At 40.5% G+C, this 27,416-nt stretch overlaps 1 protein-coding gene across 1 annotated transcript in view; it reads left to right on the top strand.

Moving 5' to 3' along the window:
* Positions 1-27,416, top strand: part of csnk1da (casein kinase 1, delta a) — a 31,267-nt gene extending 3,851 nt beyond the window's left edge. Inside the window, exons 2-9 of the mRNA XM_030057716.1 lie at positions 11,223-11,333; positions 18,443-18,591; positions 18,867-19,095; positions 19,604-19,774; positions 21,048-21,196; positions 21,591-21,759; positions 22,042-22,151; positions 24,609-27,416. Coding sequence (XP_029913576.1) covers positions 11,223-11,333; positions 18,443-18,591; positions 18,867-19,095; positions 19,604-19,774; positions 21,048-21,196; positions 21,591-21,759; positions 22,042-22,151; positions 24,609-24,659 — 1,139 coding nt within the window. The 3' untranslated portion in view covers positions 24,660-27,416. The remainder of the gene's footprint in view (positions 1-11,222; positions 11,334-18,442; positions 18,592-18,866; positions 19,096-19,603; positions 19,775-21,047; positions 21,197-21,590; positions 21,760-22,041; positions 22,152-24,608) is intronic.

The raw sequence follows: 27,416 nt of genomic DNA, 5'->3' as shown, positions 1-27,416 counted from the left end.
AGCCATGTATCGCTCACTTCTGAGAAAAAATATCAGACTTGTGTTGGATATGTAAAATTAGATTTGGATAAAAGATAGCAACAAGATAAGCCTTTGTTGATAAGCATGGCATTTATACTGCATGTTGTAAGCTGACAATTGTTACCTCTTGATTGTAGACGTGGCAGTGAGATGCACAGGATGATGTGTTTTATATAAGTAGGCCTATTCAAAACTTGACTTGGTCATCAAAGGAAAGCAGAGATAAAAGTTTCTCTTTAGCAAGTGGACTTATCTTTATGTTTTTTGTTTGTTTGTTTGTTTGTTTTTTATTACACTAAGTTGGGGATAAAGAATATTGTAGTTGTAAATACTACCTTTCCTGTTTTATTCTATCAGTATTATCAGAAAGGTAGCTGGGGGGAAGTCCATCTCAATGGCAGGAGGCTAACAGATTTAGCATTTAGCATTTTGAGCATCCAGCCAGTATCCAGCACTCAGTAACATTGAGAGGAAGACATTACCACATCAACTATGGGGGAAGTAATGAAATATCAATGTTTAAAAAAAAAAAAAAAAAAAAGACAGAAGTGTCCCTTTAAAGGCCTCTGACAAAGAAAAAGCAGCAAATCTCTTGCTTGCTGTAGAAAGATGCAATACACGACTGTGGGAAGACAGAGGGGGGGAGGTTTTAATAGAACTGAATAATATCAAAATTTTCAGAATGGTTGAGCTGTCCTTTTAACCTCTTCCCCCACGTTTCTGTCATGGCCTAGGTTTACTGTGTTGTCCTTCACGCAGCAGTATAGCTGATGCACACTGGTTCCAGTTTGTGGCTGTTGTCTTGGATGGAGGCCTCAGCCTGGCTCTCTGCATGTGTTTAGAGTGGCTGGCCACGCGCCCAACATTTCAAACCACAAGAGAAGGGAGGGGAATTCCATTCTCCCTTCCATGTGACCTCTTGGTTTGCCTGACAATGGAAGTTGCTTACACAAACTGATTTTGTTGTTATATTCATTCAACTCCCCCTTGCTTCCTCAGTGAGTGGGCGCTGATTGATGTCCTGTGTATTGGTCATTAATTGTGGTCTTTGGCTGTGCAGTATTGTTATCAACTTTGACAGTCCTTGGCCTTTTAAAGACATCGTATCTGCCCCCACAGTAAGGTCAAACCAATAAGCTTTTCACGTCCATTTTTAAAACGAATATTCAAATCTGAAAATTTAACTGTTTTGATGCCCAAGAAATAAAATAAAATAAATCCTGGGTTAGCAGTTCTTTATGGTGTGGTAGAGGACATACATTTAAATGAAGAATTCAATTGCAAAAACATTATTGAAGAAGTAAATTAGTGAATAAAAGGTAGAGCCAGGTTTTCTAGATTGTTTCTGTAGCTGCCATCATGGATGATCCTCTATCATACCAGAGAGGAAAACCGACTGGCTGGGATCTGATATGTAAAGGACCAATGCTGGGTGTAACCCTACTCCACAGCAATTACCACACGAGCTCTGCCACACAGCATCTCAAACCAGTGTGCTCTAATCATGCTGACAGTGAGTGAGCAGCTTGAATGTGCCGAGGCCGTCTGAGTACTGTATTCTGCATTCATCAGGCTTAAAAGCTGTTTATTGGCTACTGGCAGCAGTAGGAGGTGAGGTCAGTTCTTGGCCTGGCAGGCTGCCGGATTAAGGCCTCATATGTGGTGTGACTGGGTGCAATCTGGACTGTAAGGCATTCTGGGCTGATGGAATAGGATCATGTTTTTTTTTTTTTTTTTTTTTTACTGAAGTTATCTGTCACAGCCTTTGAAAACACCATGACTGTTTCTTGATCATTTATGCATCATTGCTAAGACAAGAAAAAAAGACGCATGGCCCTGAGAGCTCAACACACTGCAACTTAACAAAACTCATGCGAATAGACAAAACACAAGCAAATGAAGAAAACATCGTGACTACACATGAACAGTATTTAGAAAATGCATTGCAGTTACATCAAACAATAATGGAAGTGTTTCCAGAAGACACTTAAAGTGTTGTGTTGTGCGACAGTGTGATGTGATTGCATACCATCATTTGATGGTAGACCTAGATTACATAACGCACAATATTGTCTGCTGACTGGTCAACTGGGTGAGCCGTCAAAAGTTCAACACAAGTCAACTTTGTTTGAGGAGGCAGGTGGGCAGGCGCGTGCACGTACGAGCCCGCGTCCAGCTCTGCCTGCCCACATCGCTCACCCCACGCTGCTCCTCCATGCACCTCTCACTGAAAATGAATTGAGGCCAGGCCTTTTTCATTGCCCATGAAAAAGCCCTTTACACCTGATCTTGACTGAATACGATGCGAGCTAGAGAATGGAGGGGTGACCCAAAAAAGAAATGAGCAGCGTCTCTTTGGGTCAAAATAGTTTGCTTTGCCTCTATTTCAGTTACATGTCGCAGGCTGATCGTGTCTGTAAAGCACTGCTTTTTGCTGGAGCTTGCACTGAACCTCCTCAGTGTACACAGTGGGGAGAGTAGAGATGGATGTACAGAGGCAGATCTCGACCATAGAGAAGTGTCTCCCTCTCTTTGTTGTTACCATCAAGGACGAAAACCTGAACAAAATAGATGCACGTATGGAAATTGCAAATGTTCTAAATTCAAGTAATTGATGTCACTCACATAGGTGCTCACTCATTTTCATCAGATAAAAGATGGGAAAAGTGTGCACAGTAAGTGAACATGTCTGCACATGATGGAGTTAGTAACAGTTGGCTAGGAAGTGCTGTGAGGTTTTCTACAGCCTCATGTAACCTTACACATAATACCAACAACAATAACAATAATTATAATCCTAATAACATTCAAGAAAAAATTAGCTTTGGTATTCGGTTTGGTATCGACAGATATCCACATTCAGGCACCTTAGTTGGATCGGAACTGAAAAAAAGTGGCTCAGTTCATCTCTAGCTGCCGCTGTAGCTTTTCAAAATGACAGCTGCGCAAAATGCATCGTGGACTATGGAGGATGACAGAATATACACTGGTTGGATAGTGGATACACTGGTATCTCCAATTTCTGCTAAAGCAAGGCTGCATATGGGCTGCATTCAGGGGACACTGTGGATTGGGACAGCCTTGTTAGGTGACTACGAAGTATGTGGTCTTGGGATGTGACCTTCGAAGGAGGCAGCCCTCACCTAATGTGGCTGTAAAGCCTGTTTCTCTGGACTAAACTTGCTCCAGCAGCTAATAGCCAGTTATTTCATCAGTACTTTGCTTCCTACAGTACTCCCTTGCATCTCCCAGTCGATTTAATATGTAGGCATCGGTTTTCCCTCACATTTTCTTGTGTGTTGAACTGGCATACAAACTGAAGGAAGCTTTGTGTTTCCACCAAGACTTTCTGTTAGCCAATGGTTGAATCATCAGTTGTCCTAGTCATGGTGTGGGCTGTGCTTGTTTGGATGTTGTCAAACAAGCTGCAAAAAGTTGGTGCCTTGTTCGATGCTTTTGTTTACAGTCAGCCAAACTCCTTAACTGGAATTGGCTCAGCACTTGAATAAAGCAAATGGTTATCCTTCACTTTTTCTTTGTCACACTCTCACTTGTTTCCTCGTAATACTTTGACTCACCTGTGTCTCTGCCGTTTTTGCTGCAACTCTAACCTGCAGTATTAGTTACAGATTACTAAAACATTGTTACAGCATCGCCTGGCTCGGTTTCAGCCTGTAGTCTGAGTTTTGACGGTGACTAAACGATATTATGTAACAGGACAATGTGGTGCTGCTTCAGTCTGCTCCCTGTTTGTTTGACTTGTCTTCACCATTACATAAACGATAACTAAGCATGTCAGACATGGGCAAACAGCGATGGGTCCAGCTCTGTATGCTAAGCTAACAGTTTGGTTTGTTTATGTGCTGGAACAGTAACAGCCTTTAAAACAGGATGAGCAAGTTAGCCAGATACTATCTCCTGAAAATTTGTTTATTAGCAGTCGCATTGTTTGCTCAGGTTGTTGGGTTGGTGGGCGGGTGGGGCTGCAGTTTATCCCAGTATTACTGAACATTTGGACCTGAACCAAGAAACATTTAAAGAAATCGTATTTTACAAGTTGGGTGCTTTTTAGTAATACTCATATGTTAGCCTGAATTTCAGATGTTTGCGGTTGCCTTCTGTCTATCTTGAGTTTTAGACATTGTTTGAATAAATTATTTTTATTATTTGGAAGCTTATATTGCACCAACCGCTATCACCAGGTTACAGCATCATCCTTTCCACAGTTATCTGGCTAACCTTCTGCTTTGAGGGAAACCCCACTGGACTGGATTACATGATTTAAGAGGAACTGAACTTCACTCAGAGCGCTCCTGCCACCTTTATGCTGTTTTTTCCATAGTAGGGCTCTGACTTGATGTGTGTCGATCACAAAAAGCTGACTCTATGGCTTTGGGGCGCTCTGTTGATTGATTTCCTGAGTATCAAATCTAGATTACAGTTAAGTGAAAGTTTGGTTTCACGTCATTGTGGTGTTGATTTCATCTGTTACATACAGAAGCTTGCAGCAAAGTCACAAAAATACAAAATTCAAACATTTTGGGTCATATTTTATATGACATGCCCAATCACAACAAATGCCTAATGCTGTCTTATTTACATATAGGACAGTTATTTACAGAACAGATACCTTAACTGTTCTAACTCCTAGAACTGTTCAGCATTTTTGCCGCATTTTGGCTGTTGTTTGTCCTCACCCATGTCAGGGGGTTCAAATCAGGGGATTAATTTGTTTTCTGTAAATTGTGAGTCTGTAAAGCCCTTTTGAGACTGTAAAATGTGATTAAGGGCTATAAATAAGATGGAACATAAAGGGCTTGTGACAGTAATGAATAGGAAAGACTGAACAAAGTAAAACATCAATTAATATTAACGCTAATGTTGACCCAACTTAGATTCACATCAGTGAGTGGAGGAATTAAAGGACCCTCCATCCTCTTACCAGTCCCCAGTCACAGATCAGAATGACAATACCCCCTAGTGATGACATCTGCTAGATGTTTTCATCATGTGACATCAAAGAACTGCATCTGGGAAACATTGAGGTTAATTTGGCTGAGTTTCCTGTGTGGAATTCTAATGTCAAGGGCTGTTTGGTTACTTTTTTCTTAGATTGAAGTCCAAATTTCTGACTCTGTGACATCTCTGGAACGCACCATTAACATATTCTAACTGGCTGGGCTGGAAGTGGTTTATTTGGCCAGCCAACATGCCAACAGACCGTCTGGCCTGAACCACAGGCCCTACCGCTCCCAGCAGAGGATGAAGTTACACTCATAGCTCTGACATTCTCTACTGCTTCTGCTTTGCTATTCACAAGCTGACACCTCTTGCAGAATGTTGCTACAGTCCGAGCTGCGGATGAGACTGTTAGCCTTCTGTGGCTGGGCCTCTCTCTGTCTTCCCTTCGTGTTGTATTGCATCTTTCTAGTGCAAGCAGGAGATTGATTACCTTTTCGTTGTTAGAAGCCTTTAAAGGGATACTTCTTCTATTTTGAAAAATTGGATATTATTTCATTTTCTCCCTAGTTGTTGTTGTGCTGTCTTCCTCTCATTGTTACTGAGTGCTGAATACCGGCTGGATAGCCTCCTGCTATTGAGGAGGACTTCCCCCTTGGCATGAAAATAGTTCGACTGTAGATACGTATTTTTTAAATGGTCAACAGTTTTTATGCCAAAATGGATGAAATATCCCTTTTAATATCACCAGGAGGAATGGGCTTATAGCACAAAATCTAGGTTCTCTTTCAGTTTATTTAACAAGTTTAGCCTAAATGCACAAATTTGACTCATGACCTATTTGGGATTAGAGATATCATGCCTTAAAATGATCCATTAATATAGATTTGACCACAAAAACCATTGATAGGCCAAATGGTGTCTGAGGTTATAAACAAATGAGTAGAAAGACTCGGAAGCTCGTATTATTTAAAGCAAGTAATATATCTGAGTTTCCCTGCTGTTGAAAGGATGGGGGAGGGGTCTTCCTGGCTTAAGGAGCTAACTCTAAAAATATTGCTCCTGGGTGATTTCAAGTGGAGAGTTTTAGTGTTCCATGATGTTCAAATGGTGTTTGAGAAGCCTTTCCATCATTACAAAAATAGAATTCTGAGGGAAGCAATGAATATTAGTTATTTAGTTAAGTCTAAAAATTCTGGCAACATTATCCGACCTCCCAAATACTGGAAATACTGGAGCCGTATAGCCGGTGTGTGTTTTTTGTCCCATTGGGAAGCAGGTGGCCTGGGCATCACCATGTCGGTCAGACTGTCACTTGGTTGGTTAATTGCCTTGAAATTTGGTGACAGAAATGATGTTGATGAAACCTTGCAATTTCAGTGACTCCATGGCCTCCCCTCTAGCACCACCAGCAGGCCTAGCTGGGCACTTGCTTTTGACATACACACTTGTTTATCACAAAATAATTTCATGTTTGGCACCTCTACGTAGGTGTTGTTAATTAGTTGCATATTCGTCACGGTTTAGCCACTCCCTGGTTTGACTATAGTTGTTTGTGAGCCAGTGCAGAGGGATGCGCCTGAACATGTCTGGCCAGCAATTTTGCCCAGGGTAAACACGCATACACACACACACCCTCTGCCATGTAATGCACACACACCCACCCTCCATGAAAGCGCAGCAGCGGCGGGGGCTGCATTCCCCAGACAAGTCTGTCCAGACAAATCAAATTCCTATGAAGGAAACAGTGTACAACAACACATTCAAATCTGTCCTGTAGCCGACCTATGAAGAGATTTAACAAGGCCATATTCACTGGCTTTACATAACTTGTTTTGGTTCCTGTTTTGCCTTAAACAAGCACAGTGGTGTGTTACAAGTTAGAGGAAGAAACATACTATGTAAATGCCAGAAAGTCCTTACCCAGTGTAAACAGGAGTTAAAAACATGTCCACTTACTTGTTCTGTCACATTCAAAAGGCACATCCACTGTATGTATAAATTCTGTATGATTGTAGGGGAGCAGATACTATGACAAAAAGTATTCATCAACGACACTTTTTTCAGAATGAAAATGAGGCAAAAGCTATTTTTTTGTCAACAAAAAAAAAAAAAAAAACAACACGTAAATGTCAGAAACAAAAGCACAACACCTGACCTTACGCTGGAAGGGATCCAATCACTTGTTTCCACAAAAATGTAAACTGCTGAATAATACATGTCTAATGGAGTGTAACTAATGTTAGCTGAATGTTATCTAAGCATATCTGTGCACCTATGTCTATGCAACATCCTGCTTTTTGTAGCGCATAAGCATAAACAAACTTTAGTTTTATATTAAGTACTGCATAATAACAATGCAAGATGCTAAAAAATATGAAAAATTATTCAATAGGTTTAGACCAAGACTTGGCCTAGTAGTTGATGTCGACTAAAACTACCAAAATTAAAATGACTAAAGTGCCACTAAAATGCATGTTAGTCAGACTAAACTAAATGTAAATTGAATGTCAAAATTAACACTGTGGGCAAGGGTGGCAGGTCAGTAGCAAGGACCCAGCATGCATTGGGGTACCAGTGTGGTATCATAGTGAATATGATTGTAGGTCACACACCACAGGATTGCTTCAGGTTCTTACAAAGTCTGTAGTCTTAAAATAAATTCTCTAAATTTAAGGCCTAATATAAAATTAAATCCAGTTGGTAGTTTGCTTACTTGTTTGCCATGCAGTGACAGGTTTCTTTGTGCTGCTTGTCCACTCTTTGGACTATTACAGAACAGGGTTAGCAGCATGCATCCTATATGTTGTACCAAACTCAGTTGAACAGATGAGATTACCCTTATTACATTTCCTTTTGTCTTATTCTTTATCCTGCACATTTACACTTTCAGGACTTATGTGTATTCAGAGATTGGTTGCTTTAACCAATTTTGTTTCTTTGTTATTGTTTGCTGGTTTTTAGTCATTCACTTTCAGCCAGTATAAGACAACCCTTAAAGGACGATACCAGTTATTTTGAATGTTTTGCCTCTTTACATCAGTTTTGACACGTTTTACATTGCAACAAACCATTTTGCAAATCATGTAGGGGTACTAAAGAACTCACAGTGCAAAACCAAAATCTCTTGATTTTCAAATATAAATTTTTGTTTGAAACAGCCACCTTATAAATCTTAACACTGTTTTGCTTCTGTGGCTAACAAAGTTGTCACCTTTCATAAACCATGGAACTGATAATTCACTGCATAAAGCAAGCATTTCCCCGGGGACTATTTTCTGGTAGAGGGAGCGTTTCACTCCACCCAATTTGAAGTCTTCAAAACCCAACAGTGCTGCTGCTTTTAGGAAAACTAATGTGGACGACTTTATTATGGTGATGGAATACTAGAGTGAAGAAAGTTTGAAGTCTCTGAAAGTTCATTTTCACGTCGTAGTGGAATGAATGGCTGGATTAAATGGTATGGTACCAGTATGGTAAGAAGTTTTAAATTTGGCTTCCCACACTTACAATGCACACCCTGCACTAGAAACATGCACCATCCACCTTTAAATTCAGTTTCCAGTATTCCTCCAGCCTTGTACATATCCAGTAAAAGTGTATCTGCAGTATGAATTCCACCAAGGGGAAAGAAAAGTTGGACTTAAACATAATACTTCCTACCTGGGTAGATACTGACTGAGCTATTTGCTGATGGAAAAGGCATGTCTAGAGTGTCAGCCCTTCCCCATGAATAATGATAGATCAGGACTATTTATTTTAGTTCCACACACAAGGATCAATGATGTGTAGCTGCCTGCAAGGGAGTAAATTTAGGTTACATGCACAGAAATCAATGGCGTGCTGTTGGCAATGCTGTTAACCTATAGGATTTACCCCCCTGCTGCCTCTCTGAGACAAGGCGTGTTCACTGGAATAGGATTACGTAACCGCGGTGTCCCGTTGCTGTGTTGATGTAGAGGGAATTGGACTCCAGACCATATTTAGAAAGAAGCCAGCTGGACACACGGTCTGTCGGGTGACAGAGAGCAGCAGCAAGCACTTGCAGATGGAGGCTTGCTTGCCTTGACTTGTCTTCTCATAGAATTCGATTTAAATGAGTCTTGTATGATTCTCCCTTAAAAGATGATGCCACAAAGTAATGGGATACCCATAGAAATGTTAGGATACGTACAACATAGATTAGATTTCACCCATCTTTGCTGGCAGTCACTGATATTTCCTAATATTGCTTGTCCAGTCGTCATCATGGGGCCAGTCAAACCGTTTCCATATACAGTATGTAGACTGCCCAGTTAATTAACAACCACCAAGCACATTTTTGTTAATTAATTTTTAATGAATGAGTTAGGTGGTATTCAACAGGGAATATTTTATCTATAAATGTCAAAAAAGAACATAGATTTAGTGCTTTAAAACTTAACTTTGCTGAACTGCAGTGACCATAATTCATAGCACCTGTGAGGTAGTGTGTGTGTGGATTTTGTATTCATGCAGATCCTGCTGGCTGTGGTTACATGACATGTTGGTGAGGCCAACAATGTATAACTGGCTGTATGTTATAATGACTTCACATCACTGAGATGGGTAGCGATGGGCAGTCAAAAGCAACATTATTTAGAAAGAGACTTATGTTCATTGTGCTCAAGGTCATTAGCACTACATGTTCTACAGACAGTCCTGCTTCAATGAATAGAATATACTGCAGTTTATGTCTGGGCAACAGCTATTCCATTTGTTTTTCATTTATCTTTAAACAGAACCTGTGGTCAAAGGCAAACATTTTAAAATCTATAAAAATCTTAAATAAATATTTGGAAAGTATGTAATTTATACTACCTTGCAGGTCAGTGTGATAAACATCAATCTATTTAACATGATTCTACATGTGTTGGCAGATACTGTTATATCAGTATCAAAACAAGTTGCTCGGGTGATTTAAAATAATTTCCTTTTTATTTTGTTCCCCAGTTATTTTCCTATTTGAATTGGAAAGTAGATCCGGCTGGTTGCATGTGCAGGAAACCTGGACAAATAATTATAAGTACAGGAAAAGCACTACTGGGACTTGTTATATACACTGTTTTCTTATTTATACATTGTTTATATATTCGGATAATCTGTTTTTTGTGTGTGATTGCTCGCTAATTTTTATTTTGGGAGCAGTTTTGCTTCAAAGTGAATGGAGAGACAAATGGAGTTTTTGTTGGTGGCAGTTGAGTCCCATAATTCTGTGTTTTTGTTTGATACTTCCATATTTGGAGATGCTCTGGGTTTGAAGTTTTGGAAAGTATTTATTTTATGTTTGAACTTGTTGCTACAATGACTGTTTGATATTGAACTTGCAAATTGACAACTTGACACAGAGCATATTATTATATTATTACCTTTTTTTATGCTCATGTGCCTAACCCACAGGCTGGCACCACACTAGCATATTATAACTGGATAAAATTCTGATTTATTTCTGCATGAGTAGGCAGCTGTGTCAAGCAACCATAAGAACAGTCTGTTACTGTTGGTTTAAAATATGACCCTTTTATGCTGTTGTTGGGGAGCCTTGCCAAAATGTATGATTTTACTTGCTGATCACACTGCTGCAAAACCACTAAATGGAATTGGCCTCAATAAAGCTGATTATTGCAGCACTAAATTCCCTGCACCGTGTCTATTGTCTTTCAATTTTAGTAGCCCTAGTTTATTTATATCTCATTGAATCTCAGATGTAACCCAGCCATTAGATAAGAATACTCAAGTTCTCACTACTGGTTGAAAATGCGCAAAGCACACCTTTTTTTTCTGGGTGGGATGTCAGGCTGGTGACACTCAGCCAGTTATCAGCAGGAGCAGAGATGGCTTCATCATGCCCACGCTGGTGTTCTGTAGGGGCTGGATTTGGTCACGGAGAGCGCTGACTCACAAATGGTGTTAAACCCTATTCATAAACAGCAAAGCCCTGCTATTTGTGGATTAGCCACTGTTACATTTGATGAAGCTATGCCATAATGTGTGTGTGTGTGTGTGTGTGTGTGTGTGTTTGTGCAGGCTGACTCTGTTAAGCATCCGGAAGATAATCTTACCGCAGGCAAAAGGCTGTTAATGTGACACTCGTTAAAATGAAGCCACAAATAAAATGGCTTGTGTTAACATTCCTGCTACACCATTTAACTTCTCTCTCTCTCTCTCTCTCTCTCTCTCTCTCTCTCTCTCTCTCTCTCCCTCTCTCCCTCTCTCCCTCTCAGGTACTGACATCTCAGTAGGGGAGGAGGTGGCCATCAAGTTGGAATGTGTGAAGACCAAACACCCACAGCTCCACATTGAGAGCAAAATCTACAAGATGATGCAGGGTGGAGGTATGTTATGGTGAACCCATCACTCACACACACTCACCCACTGCCACGGAGAACTAGTTAAAAGGTTGGGTCTTCTGTCCAACAACCAATTTAAAGGGATAGTTCACCCATTTTGTCAAGCAGTCACATCTTTTGTGCCCCCGAATGTTTTACTTCCTGTTGTCCAATTTTATTTTTATTTTATTTTTTCAACAATTCTGACACACACAAACTTAGATATAGAATTTAAAACCTTGCTTCTCTGTTACCTGGGAATTCTCATAACATCCTACTATTTCTCATCTACTGAGAAGCCTTTTTTTTCCCTCTACTCTACCATCGGTCCATTCCTCTAAGCAGTTAAATTTCCTGCTACCTCAGACCCAACCTACATTCTCGTCTTTTTGACAGGAAAAGGGGATGACATCCTGTAGTTGGGAAGCTTGCATCTGTTTAACTCAGAACACCTACATCATATATTACATCATATATTAACTTCAATTCACAGATGTGAAATCAGTTGATAGGGCGTGCTTTTCCTGGGTTAATTGTGTAAGTTTGAACATAGCAGTTGTATCCCCTGGATGAAGTCCAATGGATAACATGGATTCGTGTTAGTTGCACGTTTGCCATGTGTGTAAAGATTTTGTAGTGATAGTTCCTCAGGCTACAGTTATTGACCGAATTTTTTTTCCCCCCAATATTTGGTATGGATATGGGTTGTGGTTAGGCCACACTAATCGATTTTTGTTGCCAACAGAGTGCAATTTTGTGCTAAAAAAAAAAAACGATATCCCCACAGACACATTGCTTGCAAAAGCTCCAGAAGTCACAATTTTAGCGAAAACTCATGGAAAATATGTGTCAAAAATCTGTCAAAAAACTACTCTGGCAAAGTATTTTAGGGAAAGCTCCTAAACTTGTCTGCGGGATACACCCACACAATTGTGAGCAACCCAACATTCTAGTTTTTATTTTGAATGTCTCGGACTGCTGACATCATGGACACACTGCCATCTTTTACCGCCTGTGATGACACGCTTCTACAATTAGTGATAACAAGTGGGAGATATTAGATCCCACATAAATTTCCCACATCCTACTTATAATTGGTACTAGGAGCCAGTCGACAGCTCAGAGTTACTGTACCTCTGGCAGGAATTGAAGGCAGCATTAGCAGGTTTGGGGGTGTAGGTATATTCTGCAGATTCTTCCAAAATTCAGCTCGGCCAGTAAAAGCTAATAGCAAAGACGAGCAGCCTTACCTCTACTTTAGTGTTAAGACATGGGTAATAAGAGTAACCAACATGCACAGGGCATGTAATGTAACAAGTTAAAAATAATCTTCCACAGCACGGAATGGACACTGAGTGGTCACTTCCAGTTACACACTGAAAAGTCAAAGGATGTTGCTTTCTTTCTGGAGATTAAATTATCCAGGTTGAGAATGAGTAATTGAGTAATTTACAGTAAGGTGGATCAGGCCATCATATTTTGAAAAGCACCGACAATTACCACAAGTATGCACTCGATGGCAGTTCCAACCAATATGTGTTTTGGCAAAGCAAACTGAAAACCACCTCATTCATTTCATGGAAAGATGGAGGACTGATACTTAACCAGCCGTGTGACTTTCTTGTCCCAGTTACATTATTACAGTCTTTGAAATAAATCAGCAGAGAGAATAATTTCAACTTTGGCCTCAGTTTATTTGAAATTTTTCCCATTGAATAGTTCACAATTCCCCCCCCCCCAAAAAAAAAAAAAAAAAAGACAGACATAATAATTTAACATTAAGGGTATTTTGTTTGTTTCAGTTTTTGACATTTTCATTCTTTTTAAATATATGTAGTAAGTAATTATGTTGTTTGAATTTCTCTTTCTGAATTTCTCGAGCAAAAACATGCCAGTGGCAAGAACAACTTTGACCTGCTGCTGTGACCACACACGTAAAAAAAAAAAAAAATCTTTTCCTCTCATGCAAACACACAAACTTTCTCTCTCCCTCACACACATGCACACACACACTGTTGTCTAGCTACCTCCAGCTGTAATTAATACACACATTTTCTCTCCATCATTAGTACACTCACACACACACACACATGCTGTCAATTTTTGTTAACAATCACTTTCTGGTTTGCTGAGCACGCACACAAACACACACACGCACACTGTTGACATCACCATGTCACACTCCACTTAATCCACCTCACTGCTTCTCAGACACTCCTGGTGGAGCTCTGAGGCTGGTGTGTGTGTGTGTGTGTTGTGTGTTATTGATCTGCATTGAACAGAGACCATGCTTTAATTAGCTGAGTAATAGGAGTGTGCCAGCTTGGCCTGAACTTTGTCCTTAAAGGGGACACACACACACACACACCAGTGAAAAAAGTCAATCAGCAAAAAATTACAAAACATGAGTAGTAAAATTAGCAAAACAAATTACAAGACTACAAGAGCGCTCTCAGATTACAAATTAAATTACTGTATGATTCCAATATAATACAGTACGGTATAGAAAATATACTGTAAAATTGCCAAAGCCGGTTCTTGTTCTCCCTGTATGTGTTTTGCTTTATCACACACATTATACCAGTGGTTGGGAACCTGTGGCTCACCTGCCATTTGTGGCTCTTGCCAGAAGTCATATAGCTTTCAAAAGAAACCTCATTTCATAAAAAGTACAAATTAAAACAGCAAAAGTCAAAATTATGACTGAAGCTCCCTCTCACACACACATTAAACACCCACAAAATTTAGGCAGATAGTCCCCTGACTATGAAACGGCAACAGCTGTGATGGTATACTGACAACGGGTTAATTATGTGCTGTGTGTGTGTGAGAAAGAGAGAAATTTCAAGAAAAGTGCCTTAAATTACCACAAAATTTGTTTAAAAAAAGAACAAGAAGTGAAGTGAATTTTGTTAAGAGGGTGAAATATAACCTTTGATAATTAAATCCCACTCATGCCTTCTGGGTTTCAAAGATTAATGTACAGTACCTGTGACTTTCTTTCCAAGAAGCAAATGATGTTAAGACATGTCTCGTCTTATTGTACAAATGATTGCACCAGGAGTCAAGCTCAACAGAAGTTTGGACAAAAGCGTCAGCGTACATATACACCAAAATGATGGCTGCAAATTGCAGAGCTGAGAGGAGCGGGAGAAGGTCCAAATCACAGGGCAGGGCTAATGTCATGCAGCACAGTAACAACTGTGATCTGCTTTTCCTACATTCAGTCAAACTGTATTATGGAATATATTTCACACAGAATACAACACAACACTCCTCACATGGAAGAAATACAAGTGAGTTTGTGTGTGTGTGTGTGTATGCACATGATTTTATAGTTTTGTGGTCGAATGGTATAGTTCACTTATGGTGAATGACCAGACTGAGGGATATATTTGTGTGTGTGTGTGTGTGTGTGTGTGTGTGTGTGTGTGTGTGTGTGTGTGTAAAAATAGCTGCTGCAGTGTGTGTGCAGTGCTAGATGCTGAGCATCAGCATTACATAGCTGTCTGCCTGTAGAAGGAAATGCCAGATGGCCTCTGTGCCCGGCTACTAGCTACTACTAAACCAGCTGGCTGCTGTCTGAGCACCTGACAGCGTCTGGAGGGGACGGACATGATGAGCACCGCCCTGCCTTTCCGCTTACATCCTGGTTTCTCTCTTCAGGGGAACGCCAGTGGCCTATATCAGATTAACGGCCCCTCTGACTAAAATCTTGACAATGGGAGCAACATGTAACACATCAGGAATCTTTTTTGCCGTACTTTATATAAGTGTTGTATGTCTATATCTCTGCTTCAGTTACAATATATTCTGTCTTTTCAAGAAGACGCAATAGCCACTATTTTAGTAGCACATGCTTCTCTAACAAACTACTCGGAGGAAAGAAAAAGTCAGCTTTCCTTTCAGTTGTAGTTACCGAATAAAACCTGTCTGCAGGTCCTTATAGAGTCCTAAGATGTCTTAGATTTTAATGTATGAGGTTTAAATTTCCACACATTTTTATCAAATTTCATTTATCCTTATTTTAATTTTAATTAGTCTAATTAAATTAGTCAAGCCCTTCTGCATGTCAACATTGTTGATGTTACAAAACCTAAACCTCTAAACCTCTAAACCTTCCTCTTAAACTAATACTTTCCTAATACTGATGTACTACATTTAACTCGTTGGGAAAATGCCTGTTGGAGATTAACCTAACCCACTTAACACTTGCTCTCATATACATTTGCATGCACAAAATAAACCAGATTTTTCACTTTAGCAACTATCAAGAGAAATCCACCAAAAATCCTGAGTAATAAATAACTAGTCCTGGTTTGACTAGTTCCAGCAGAAGCTTGCTGTCTAAGTTAAAGGAGTCTGTTTGTACTGACTGTATTACTACCTACAACTGACCTCAGTATAACACCAAATATGTTGTACTTACCTTACACTTACCTGCAGTGCTCATATGAATAAGAAAAAGAAATGATTTTTACAAAAATCAGTCTTAAATTTTGTTAAAATTTAACTTGATATGCTCTTAAATTCTCTTTAATTTAGACAACCTATAACAGTTTTAGTTTTTGATAAATAATATTTCCAAATATCTCCTTATAGTTAAAAGTTTTTTAAAGTGGTCCTAAACCAAAGATCCATTTCTCCATAATTCAACAGATCTAGTAAATTGGTGCCAATTATTGCATGCTCATTTTTAAAAACTTTCATAAATTACTATGAAGTTGTTTTAGTGCATCATGATTAATGTATGTTGTGGTAATGTAAGGTTCACACACACTTTACATCACGCTTGGCCTGGTTGTTCTCATTCGCTCGCTCTTTCTCCTTCTCTCTCACACACACACACACACACACACACACACACACACACACACAGAGGTTCATTCTTCTTACCTTTGTGTTGTCAGGAGATGACTAGCAGGCTTGAAGAGGCCAACGTGAATCATTTCGATTTGTGTAAAAGTGCTAAATTTAGAGCACATGTACAGTTGGAGGCTTAAAGCGATCATTAAAATGTTGTCAATCTGCCTTCTCTTTTTTTCTTTGGACTCTATTGGCAGCAATTTTTTTGTCTGTTTATCTGCTGATCTGACCTTGATAATATTGAGAAAATGTCTCACTATATTGTATGTTTTGATGGTCAGTGAATACTGTAGTGCTCAGGAAAGATAGCCGTTTTCTGGCAGTGGAGAAAAGAAAAATGATGGCTATGGATGGGAAGACATCAGTGGCTTCAATTCCGGAATTGTTCAGGACATAAAACTGTAAAATCAAATTTACAAATGTAGATGGTGTCAAATGAATCTGAACAATTTGGCCTGTGTGATTATTCCTACAGCTGACTGCACAGCTGAATCAGACGGGCTCCGCTCTACATACTCCCCTCCCCCGCCCCTACACATTCTGTTGTGCGTGAGTAAAGGTCACCTTCTTCTTGTGTGCAAAAAAAAAAATCTCTTGCTATGATAGTATCTCGTCTGGAACAGGTGAGCACCAAGACGCTGCACTTCCTGCTGCCAGCTTGATTTCTGCTGTGCCAGTTCACCGTGTGACTGAACAGAATTCTTCAGATCCTCGTCCCATTTTTCGTGCTTCAGCAGCTCCAAGTGGGGCACAATTTCTGCTTCACAGCTGACCTGAAAAATCACCTCACTTTGTGCAGGAGGTCTGTTTTTTTTGGAATCCAAAGCTCCCCTTCATTTCTAATGGGAGATGACTGTTTTCCTGCCTTTTTCAAGTTCCATATGTCATCTCCGAATGAAGCTCTTTTCAGTGTTGAGATGGAGCATTTCTCATTTCTACAAATAGCGTTCCAGTGGAGCCGCTCCAGTAAGGACTGGTGACATCTTGATGAAAGACCACAGATTGTTCTTATTTTTCTCATGTCTGGTTGTAGACATTGCTTGCGCTGTCATTGTTGCATCACTGGAAGATGGAAGTGCTTCTCTACCACAGCGTCCTTGGCTCTAACATGTTAATTATACTGTGTTAAGGCTGTCAGAGTGAATTTCTGTTTTCAAATTTGAGTTGAATGTCCACAAATCAAATTCGCATTTTACAGTGTCCTAAGACCCACCACCACCTGGGGCTTGAGCTCCGTGGTAATGGGATAACCGGCGTTTCAGTCCTGCATTCTTAACTCTGTACTGTCCCATGTAATTATCAACCTTGGTTCTGATTGCTATCGCTCTAAAAGGGTCACCCACTAATACGCATCCTGCATAGATGCAGTTAAACCAGGCATGCTCTACTGCTCTACATTTTAGGTAGGCAGTCCTAACCTCAGTGTAACTTTAACCTATGTAGTAAGATAAGTTAGCGATGAATCACCATCTTTTGGATTGGACTCTGTGAAAAAAACACTTGAATATTAAAACCACTCACTTGAAGTTGGAGTGGTAATAAAGAACTGAACCCCAATCTGCATGCACATATGATAGATAGATAGATAGATACTTTATTCATCCTGAAGGAAATTCACAGTTTTCAGCAGTATCCACAGAGTACAAGATTAAGTAAATAAAAAAATAAAGAATAATAAAAAATAAAGAATATAAAAAATAAAGAATAAAGATGACACTCGAGATCTAAAGATCTAAGTACCCAAGGTGCAAAAAACAATGTGCAAAAAACAAAAAAAAAAAACAGTGTGCATCGATGTATACAATGTGCATAGATGTGGGCAATGTGCAAATTTACAGTATAAACAGATGATAAATAGCAGCAAGCAATATATACACTATAAACAAGCAATATATAAAAAATAGAAATATGAACAGTTTAAACAGCAGAGAGAAATATGAACAGTTTAAACAGCAGAAATGCATTTTCATGTGTTTATTTTTACAGGCGACGGAACTAAACCCATCTCTGGCTCTTTATACTTTGGCTGCATAGACTAGTTCTTGCAAGATACTTGTTTGTTGCGAACACACACATGTGCTTCTACTGTTGCATTCATTTATTCATTCTGTTGCCACAAAATGGAACATAAAAATGAACCTGCGTAAAAAGGTGGAAACTCTGATTGCTTTTGTGCAACACTTTTAATTTGACTTTTCAGACTTGACCCTTAACCTCTTCCCACTCTTGTGCTCTGTCTTGTCATGCAGTGGGTATTCCGACCATTAAGTGGTGCGGGGCAGAGGGCGACTACAATGTGATGGTGATGGAGCTGCTGGGTCCCAGTTTGGAAGACTTGTTTAACTTCTGCTCCCGCAAGTTCAGCCTCAAGACGGTGCTGCTGCTGGCCGACCAGATGGTGAGACCCAGAGACACAGCAGTGAAACGGGAGGGAATGGGGTGCAAACTGATGGAGATAAAGCTATCCGTTTACATTTTTTTCACATCACAAAATTTTGTTTTGTTAGCCTACATGTACAATTTTGTCAAAACATTGTGAAAAATAATGTTGTCGGTATGCAAGCTGCAATAAATACAGCATCTTTTCAAGTCCTGTTTAGTTCTACCTTGTGAATTCCATAATGTGAATTCATCACTCATCCGCCCTCTTAACCACAACCCTCAACCCTCTAGATTAGCCGTATTGAATACATCCACTCGAAGAACTTCATCCACCGAGACGTGAAGCCCGACAACTTCCTGATGGGGCTGGGCAAGAAGGGCAACCTGGTCTACATCATTGACTTTGGCCTGGCTAAGAAATACCGCGATGCACGAACACACCAGCACATCCCCTACCGCGAGAACAAGAACCTGACCGGCACCGCCCGCTACGCCTCTATAAACACACATCTGGGCATTGGTAAGACCACACTTGTTTTGAAATGCTGAAACGCTGTGAAGAGACATAGCATAATTACCAGGAAGATATAAAGATCTTCACAGGTGCATTTTGAAAGGATGAAGAAATATTAAATTATCAGAAAATACCAAATTTAACAGCTTATGTAAATATGTGGATGTCTTAAATACAGTTTTAGAGGAGTTATTTTTTCACAATGTAATGTAAAGTGGTATTAGAGATTGTTTATATTCTGTGACCTTGTGTGAAAGAAGAGTTGGAACAAAAAAACAAATGTCATTAGTTGTGTAGCTACCAAACACTGAATGGGACTGGCAGTTATGGTCATTTTAACGATTTGGACATGATGTTCAGGTGTCCATTTATATCTGTGGAACCTTCATTAGCTATGATCAGTTGGCGATATTCTGAGTTTTGTTTAGTTTTCTTTTTGTTTCCTCTTATGGGTTGATTTTTCAGGCCCACAGTTTGCAAATCATGTTTTTGTCTTTTCTCTGTGGTCCTACAGAGCAGTCCAGACGGGACGACTTGGAGTCCCTGGGCTACGTCCTTATGTACTTCAACCTGGGCTCTCTGCCCTGGCAGGGCCTGAAGGCCGCCACTAAAAGGCAGAAATACGAACGCATCAGCGAGAAGAAAATGTCCACCCCCATCGAGGTCCTCTGCAAAGGCTACCCATGTATGTCCACAACTCCTCACTGTTCTCTGCCAAACGTAACTGAAGCTGTGTTCTCGCTGTGGTGCAAATTCTCATTAATCACAGCCAGCCGTACTTTATTCATTGTTATAGGAAAGATCTGACCTTCAGTAAACACTTTTGCGTGTGTATTCTTCTTCTTGTGGATAACGGACTAGACATAGTTGGCTTCACATCCAGATATTTTCAGCAGCTACAATAGTTACTTTGTTATGTAATCTGAAAAATTTTCAGCAATCTAAAACATCAGTTGTAAATTTTGGTGTCTGTTTCTCAGTATCAAAGGCAAGAGCAAATGACTCTAGCCTATTCTATTTCATTCTAGAGTCATCATTTTGTACTGACATGCAGCAATCATACAGGGGGAAATCCATCATAGAAGAAACTGTAGCAGATGAGGCAGGTTAAGGGAACAACATAAAAGTAAAGAGTGGCATCCATGAGTAGTTTACAGTACTTTTGAGCATATTTGAGTGTCATATCTTAATTAGATTGTTTAACATGTCCTTGTTATTATGTTATCTTAAATATGTAAAAAGATTTCTTTCCAGCTGGAATTAAAACTCTATTACCAGTTCTGCCCTAAAAAACTGTAGATGTAACAACTTTAGTAAAAAAGTGGAGGCGGACTGTTTTCTGTCAGACACTGTTTTCAGTCGCATTCAAATACAGTATTCATTTTGATGAGGCTTTTTTAACATCTTTGAAAATATTTTCATGAGAAAACATTTTGACATATAACTGCTGTATAGACAGCAGTATGCGGACACCATTAATAATTATGTAAATCACACAACCTAAACAACTACAACAAACTTCTTATGGAAAGTCTAGCATTGTCCCTGGGAAGTTGTTAGCGATCTTTCTCATCAATTGCAGTTGTGTTATTTTGAATAAAACCTAGTCAGTGCACATGGATCATCTGCTCCTTATATATCTCATAGTGTATTTGTGAGAATTCTACATAGTTAATGTTAAAATGTGGGCCAGAAAGTTTTGGTGGTAAGCTGGTTGTAGTGAAATTCAGGTGTCCTGCTGCGAATCTTCAGTATAAACTTTTCTTCATGGACACTTCCATCATTTTTAATACTTTGCATTGTAAAATCAAGCTTTTTAATTCACAAGAAGACACCTGCTTTGTGCCTCCTAGTTAATGGAAGAGACCTAACCTTTACAACTGAGAAGTAAAACGGTTAATACAAGAAAGTGGTCGTTCTATGCACCTAATGATTTCTCTCCTCTTCCTCTGCCACAGCCGAGTTCGCCACCTACTTGAACTTCTGTCGCTCACTGCGCTTCGACGACAAGCCTGATTACTCGTACCTTCGCCAGCTCTTCAGAAACCTGTTCCACAGACAGGGCTTCTCTTATGACTACGTCTTCGACTGGAACATGCTCAAGTTTGTAAGTTCGCCTAGAGAGGATTCATTTCCCGTTTCATGTTTTCAAGGAAGTGTCATTTGTGTCATAATTCATTTCGGTTGGCCAAAATTGAGTCGTTGATATGGGAGGTTGGTCTGAGTTCCCCATTTGTCAGTGAATCAGTCATTGTAACAGCAGCAGCAATGGGATCATGTAGTTTGTTACTAATTTCCCACGGTGCTTCCTCAAGCAAGGTGGTTAAGGAGGTTTGCATGTCCTCTTGTAAGGGGAAATGATCAGTCTGATAAATGCTCCAGTGCTTTGACTTCCCTCTGAAAGGATGTAGTAACACTGCTACATCCTTTCATGGTATATCAGGCAAAGTGAAACTTGCAGCCGTGCCACATTCGCCATGCGGACTGATTCTTCTGTGCAGGGTGCCAACAGGGCGGCCGAGGACGCTGAGAGGGAGCGGAGGGAGCGAGAGGAGAGGCTGAGGCACAGCAGGAACCCCGGGGTCAGGGGCATGGCCTCAGCCTCAGGAAGAGCCAGAGCAGCTCAGGATGTCGCCGCCCCCTCACCACTCACCCCCACCTCACACACAGGTCAGCACACTATGCGCACAGCTGCCTTTTTAAACAGGGAATAAAAGCCCAAGAGGGGAATAAACTGTAAAGAAAGGAAACTTGAGTCATTCATGAGCACAAGGTTCTTGCTTAGACTTTTTTTTTAAAGCAAAGTTGTCTCATTTGATATTTGATTTTGATTTTTGATCGATATTGCTCCATGCTTTGGCACTGTAGAGCCCTATAATCCATATACACCTGGCTTTTTAGTCTTTGTAATTTGACTTCCTGTCCCTTTCTGTGACTGTGTATCTCTCTCAGGCATGGAGAGAGAGAGGAAAGTGAGTATGCGTCTTCATCGTGGTGCACCTGTCAACATCTCCTCCTCAGACCTTACAGGACGCCAGGACTCCCGCATGTCAACTTCACAGGTAAGATCCAAACACTCATCAAACACATAACTAATGCTGTGTTGAGTCTAAAGGAGTATAATTTCACAACAGAGCAACGAATAGACAAAATGAGGGTGTTTTTCTCTTACTTGGGTTGCGATGAAGCAATAAGAACATGGATACCATGATCAACCATGTGACCCGGGTTGGTCATTGGCTGTAGCACTCAGTGCTAGCATCCCAGCATACACAATATTAAGTGGTGGTATGTTCCATGTCAACACTTAAAGGACCAGGACCCTACAAAATGTACACTTTGTTGCTGCTAAACGTTTCCCAAAGTAAGCGGCAGTATTCCATCAATGTAATAAAGTTGTCCATATTAGTTTTCCTAAAAGCAGCAGCACTGCTGGGTTTTGATGACTTGAAATTGGGTGGAGGGAAATGTTTCCTCCACCAGGCAAAATAGTCCCTGGAGAAAAGTTTGCTTTACACAGCCAATCATCAATTCTGTGGTTTATGAATGCTGACAACTTTGTTAGCCACAGAAGCAGAACATTATAAGATAGATGTTGCAACAAAAAATTCAAATTTCAAAACTGAGAAATTTTGATATGTTGTGAAATTTTTAGCACCCCCACAATTTGCAGAATGGTTTGTTTCAATGTAAAATGTGGGGAAATTGGCGTAAATGAACCAATCATTGAAAATGGCTGATATGGACCTTAAAGCATACTCTGTTATGAGCGATAGAAGACTCCACGCTAATGCTTGTTGATCATAGGTCAACCAAAAATAGCACATAAGCAACAGTAGAGCGATGAGGGTTGTATACATGCAACAGACAGTTCCAGCACGGATACAATAAATGCTAATCTATGGATGAAAATGAAAATGTCCCAGTATGATCAGGATGTAAAATAGCTGCAGTAGTATCAGTAACAATATGTAGACACGGTATGAGATTTGTCAAAAAAATAAAACTGGTATGATTATTTTGTTTGCCCCTGCTTGCGTAAGTTAGGCATAGTGTGACAGTGTTGGAGTGGAAGTTGAATAGGGAGGCTGAGTTTGACCCAGCAGAGCTCCACTGTTTCATAATCTGAAACATGAAGCAGGTTCAGACTGGTGTTCTGGCCCGTCACCCTTGTCTCTCTGACTGTGTTTGACTGATGGTTGAATTGCATTGCTGGATTCATTACTGCCTTTGTTCAGACGCTTCTTATAGACCTAGTATTCCCCCTAAGGGTCAGACAATACATTGTAGCCTCTCAACCTTTGCGTATGTGTAAGACGAGGAGCACTTTGTGTCAGTTCAGCCAGGACAGCAGGTTAAGGTACCTCTCACTGCTAACAACAATAATAATAGTAATGGTAGTAGCAGTATCTAAATAATAAGTAGTAATAGTATCCAAACTAGTTTCAGAAGTACGTCACATGAAATCGGAAGAAAAAGTGTAACAGAAATGGTTTAAAAAAAAAAAAAAAAAAAAAAAAAAAATTACACAACTGACAAATAGGAATAAAAACAAATCAAGAGGCTCTAGTGGTAAGACTATCTTTATTCTTGAATCTAAACTGAAGCGTTGTATTCAGCAAAAGTCACATAAGTCGTTAGGGGCTTGTTGATTGGGCTGAGTCTTAGTAACCTGTAATCCTGAAAGCTAAAGAATTCGATAGCAGAGGGTTGTTTGGTGCCATCGGAGATCACACGCCATCATGACCAAAGACACCAAATGCTCCCATTATGCTGAAGTCTGCACGCCGTTAGACTGAAGTCCTGCCAGCAGATCTCAGGTTCTAGGTCACTGGGGGTTAAAAGGTCTGTATTCAGCCTTTGCAAACCTGATTTTGAACCATCCTGAGCATTTTGACCAAAACTAAACTGGTTTGCAGCCTGAAAATTTGGTTCCCAGCTGGAGCCCAAAAATAGTAGGACTTGGGAGTGGGAACAAGTGGGAACTGTGAGGGCAACAAGAGGGGGACAAAGGAAGATAAAAAGATGGAGGTAACAGAAAAAAAGAAAAATGTATTTTGAAATTTCTGAAGAGTTGGCAAATCAACAGGTTGAAATACTTGAAGGATTAAAAAATGGCGCTGTATGGAGTAATATGGGAAACATTATGAAGTCCGGAAAGGCTTGTTGGGTTATAGAGCAGCAACTAACAGTCTTTAATACAGTTAAATAAGTTGATCCACTGAGAAATGAGCCCAACCATACATGTTTATATTCATATTAGGTTCACATGTGTATTCAACATACCAATTGTGAAATGGTTCTTGATGTTCATTTTAAATGGCACTGAAAATTTCTTAAAAAGTGTTAAACTTGGTTAACACTTTTGCATGAAAGCCTGTCTCCAGCTCAGGATAATATATTCATCAGCTGAAAGAAGGAGGTGTGTACTGCGTTCTGCACCTGATCCTCAAAAGTCAGGTGTGTGTGTGTGTTTGTGTTTTCTAACGCTCCTGTCTCCTGTCTCTCGTCTCTCTCAGGCTCTGTCCCGGGTCACACCCAGCGGCCTCCAGTCTGCAGCTCCACGATGAACTCTTCCCATTCTCCCTGGCACCATGGAGGCCTCGACACACATGGCCTGCTGTGCACACACATACACACTTACACACACACACAAACAACTATGAAACAACTCACAAAACCACTGCACAAGAGTTAGGCCATGCTCTTGTTCCCTTGGCAGAGGAAGAGGTGTGGCTCATAATGAGGAGGAGGAGGGGTGTGTGTGTGAGTGTGAGTGTGTGTGAGAGTGATGCCAGGGGTGTATGGTTTGGTTGCCTTAACCACCTTGGCACTGTAAGAGCCCCTCTGCCACCTTGGAGGACTTTGGAAATCTCCCTCCTCCCCCGTGTTGGCGAAGCCATGGAGTCACTTTCTCTGAGGTCTTTTCCCCCCCCTTCTGTTTTTACTTGTTTTTGTCTTTTTAGACAATTAAAATCATGCCAGCTCCATTGGCCCGACTCACAGGCTAAGTCCTTTGGGAGTTGAGAATGAATTTTTTATTATTATTTTTTAAATAAAGGGCCATTATGAAAACACGCAGAAGACGTGTGATCTGTTGTGGCAGTGCAACAGGACAGTCTACACTCCCACAATTCAACATTTTTATTCGGCGGCTTTTTTTTCTTTTCTTTTTAAAAAGTTTTTTTATGTTTGTGGTTTAAACTTATGGCAAAGACTTCCATCTCTTGTTGATTTTAAACATGACAAAAGGCAACCCATCTTTTAATGTCTTATTTTGCAAAGTGATGTGTTAGGAAGGGGCGTTTTCCCTCAGATGGGGAAAAAAACCACACATTGCATCTCTCCTGTCTCTAGGTTTTGACTGTAGTGTGCCGGCTGGAGAAACTGTGAATGAAACAGTGAAATGCCTGTGACGTAGATGTGTCCACATTGTATGGATGGGACTGGGTTTTTCCCCCTAGTGGTTAGTGATGTGATTGTATGTGTATGTTTGTGGGGTTTTGTGTGAAACAAGGCTGTAGGTCTGCCTTAGGTTTATAGAAGGGTGGGAGGGGTGTAACTTGGGGAGAATGTCTAAAAGTTCAAACACTCTTGTCTCCAAACCCCACTGGAAACCATCTGTTCCTCTATCTTCATTTTGAGCCTAGATGCAGTTTGATTTGTTTTCAACCTAATCATCGTTTTTTTAAAGGTGCATCATTTTTCTGCCAGGACCCTGTTTACCCACAAGTTTCCATCCTAGCAATCGATTCTGACCAAAATCTCAACCACTCAACATCTTGATTGTCTGGGTGTAGCTCTGCAGTCCAGTCCTAAGAGACCAAAAGCACCCAGAGCATGTCTTTATCCATGACCTGACAGATCTTCACTGTTTTTCACCGTGTTACATTACTGCGCTACTAAACATTTTCTTGTCGCTCCACATCAGACCCTGACCCTAACCCTAACCCTCGATTCATTTTGGTCCTTTTTGGCTATGAATTGCTAGTTGCTAGCGCTTTTATTTTGAATGTTTTTAACTGTTTGCTCCAAAATGAATTGCCCCAATGGGGTTAATCAAGATTTCTCTACTCTATCAACGTTCCTTCTCTCCCTTGTTTATTTAAGATGTGCTCATGAGCTGTGGGAGTGACTACAGCCAAAAACGCGTGCTGTCGCTTGTCGTTGAGTCAAATCTAGATCAGTTCACACCACACAGGAACCTCTCCGGGGTTCATGTATAACTTTACCTCCTCGACAGGGTCTCAGTCTGGTTGTTTTGGTCTGACCAAAGTGCGATTGCGATTGCGAGTTCAGTCGGACTAAACAAGGCAGGTGTGAAAACGCCTCAGGTCTCCATGTGTTGAGGAAGACATGCTCTGGGAGCTCGTGGGCTTGCCCCGAATCGGACGAGATTCTGGTCACAATCCAACTGCGTAACGGAACGTCCAGGTAGAACATGGACAAGATTTAGGTTTTTAATCAAACAGGCAAAATGGGTTTCCGGGATTCTGTCCTATCTTGACTTGAAACTTGTGTTACCGCTATGCAACGGAAGCGTGGACCATGTCTAATCGGGACGGATAGGTAGCGATCCATGTAAAGACAGCGGTGCTACGAGGGTCTCTCGCCTCTTCTCCATGGTCCGTCCACCCTTTCATATCGCTAACACCTTTCCTCCAAGCGGTCAGAGAAGAGTCGATCCGAGCTGCCCGCCAGCCTCGCCTCTGACCGGCCAACTCCGCCAGCTCTTCAAGAAGAAACTTCTCCTTTGGTGTGGTAGACTGGTTACAAAAGTACTGTAGGCCTTTTTCTGTAGTGTAAGGAAAAAGGGGTTGTAGTGGTGATTTTTGAGCTTTCTTTCTGTTCTTGTGTATAGGATGTGCCTACTCTGTTGACTGTGTCCACACAAGCCACTGTACGGTTGTGAGATGATAGTGTATGGAGGGATAGGGAAGGCTTCACTCCATTGTAGTTTATGCTCGGCTAGTTTATTCAGTCCTTCACCTGTGGGCTCGAAGAAGAAAAAAAAACTCTTACTGACTTGTTTCTTTCACTGATGACGGTTATGGTTATTGCAAGTACACTTTACATGGGATAATTTATTGTTGTTTCTTCAATCTTTCATGTCTGCTTAACCCTCACTACTTTTTTGTTTTTTGTTGCCTCCCGGTTGAGTTTCACCTGCACAGTGGAGACGGATGCTGACATCCCACAATGCATTTCTTAACTGTGGATCCATGGGAAGTCTTAACCCTCCACTTCAAGACTTTGATCCCCCCATTTGTAATGCCACTGTATTTGTGTATTTTAAAATGATGTAAATAAATTAATAAGTGCTTGTA

This window comes from Myripristis murdjan, chromosome 8, assembly GCF_902150065.1.
Source record: "Myripristis murdjan chromosome 8, fMyrMur1.1, whole genome shotgun sequence".
NCBI classification, from domain to species: Eukaryota; Metazoa; Chordata; class Actinopteri; order Holocentriformes; family Holocentridae; genus Myripristis; species Myripristis murdjan.
This window is presented reverse-complemented; position numbering and strand designations above follow the sequence as displayed.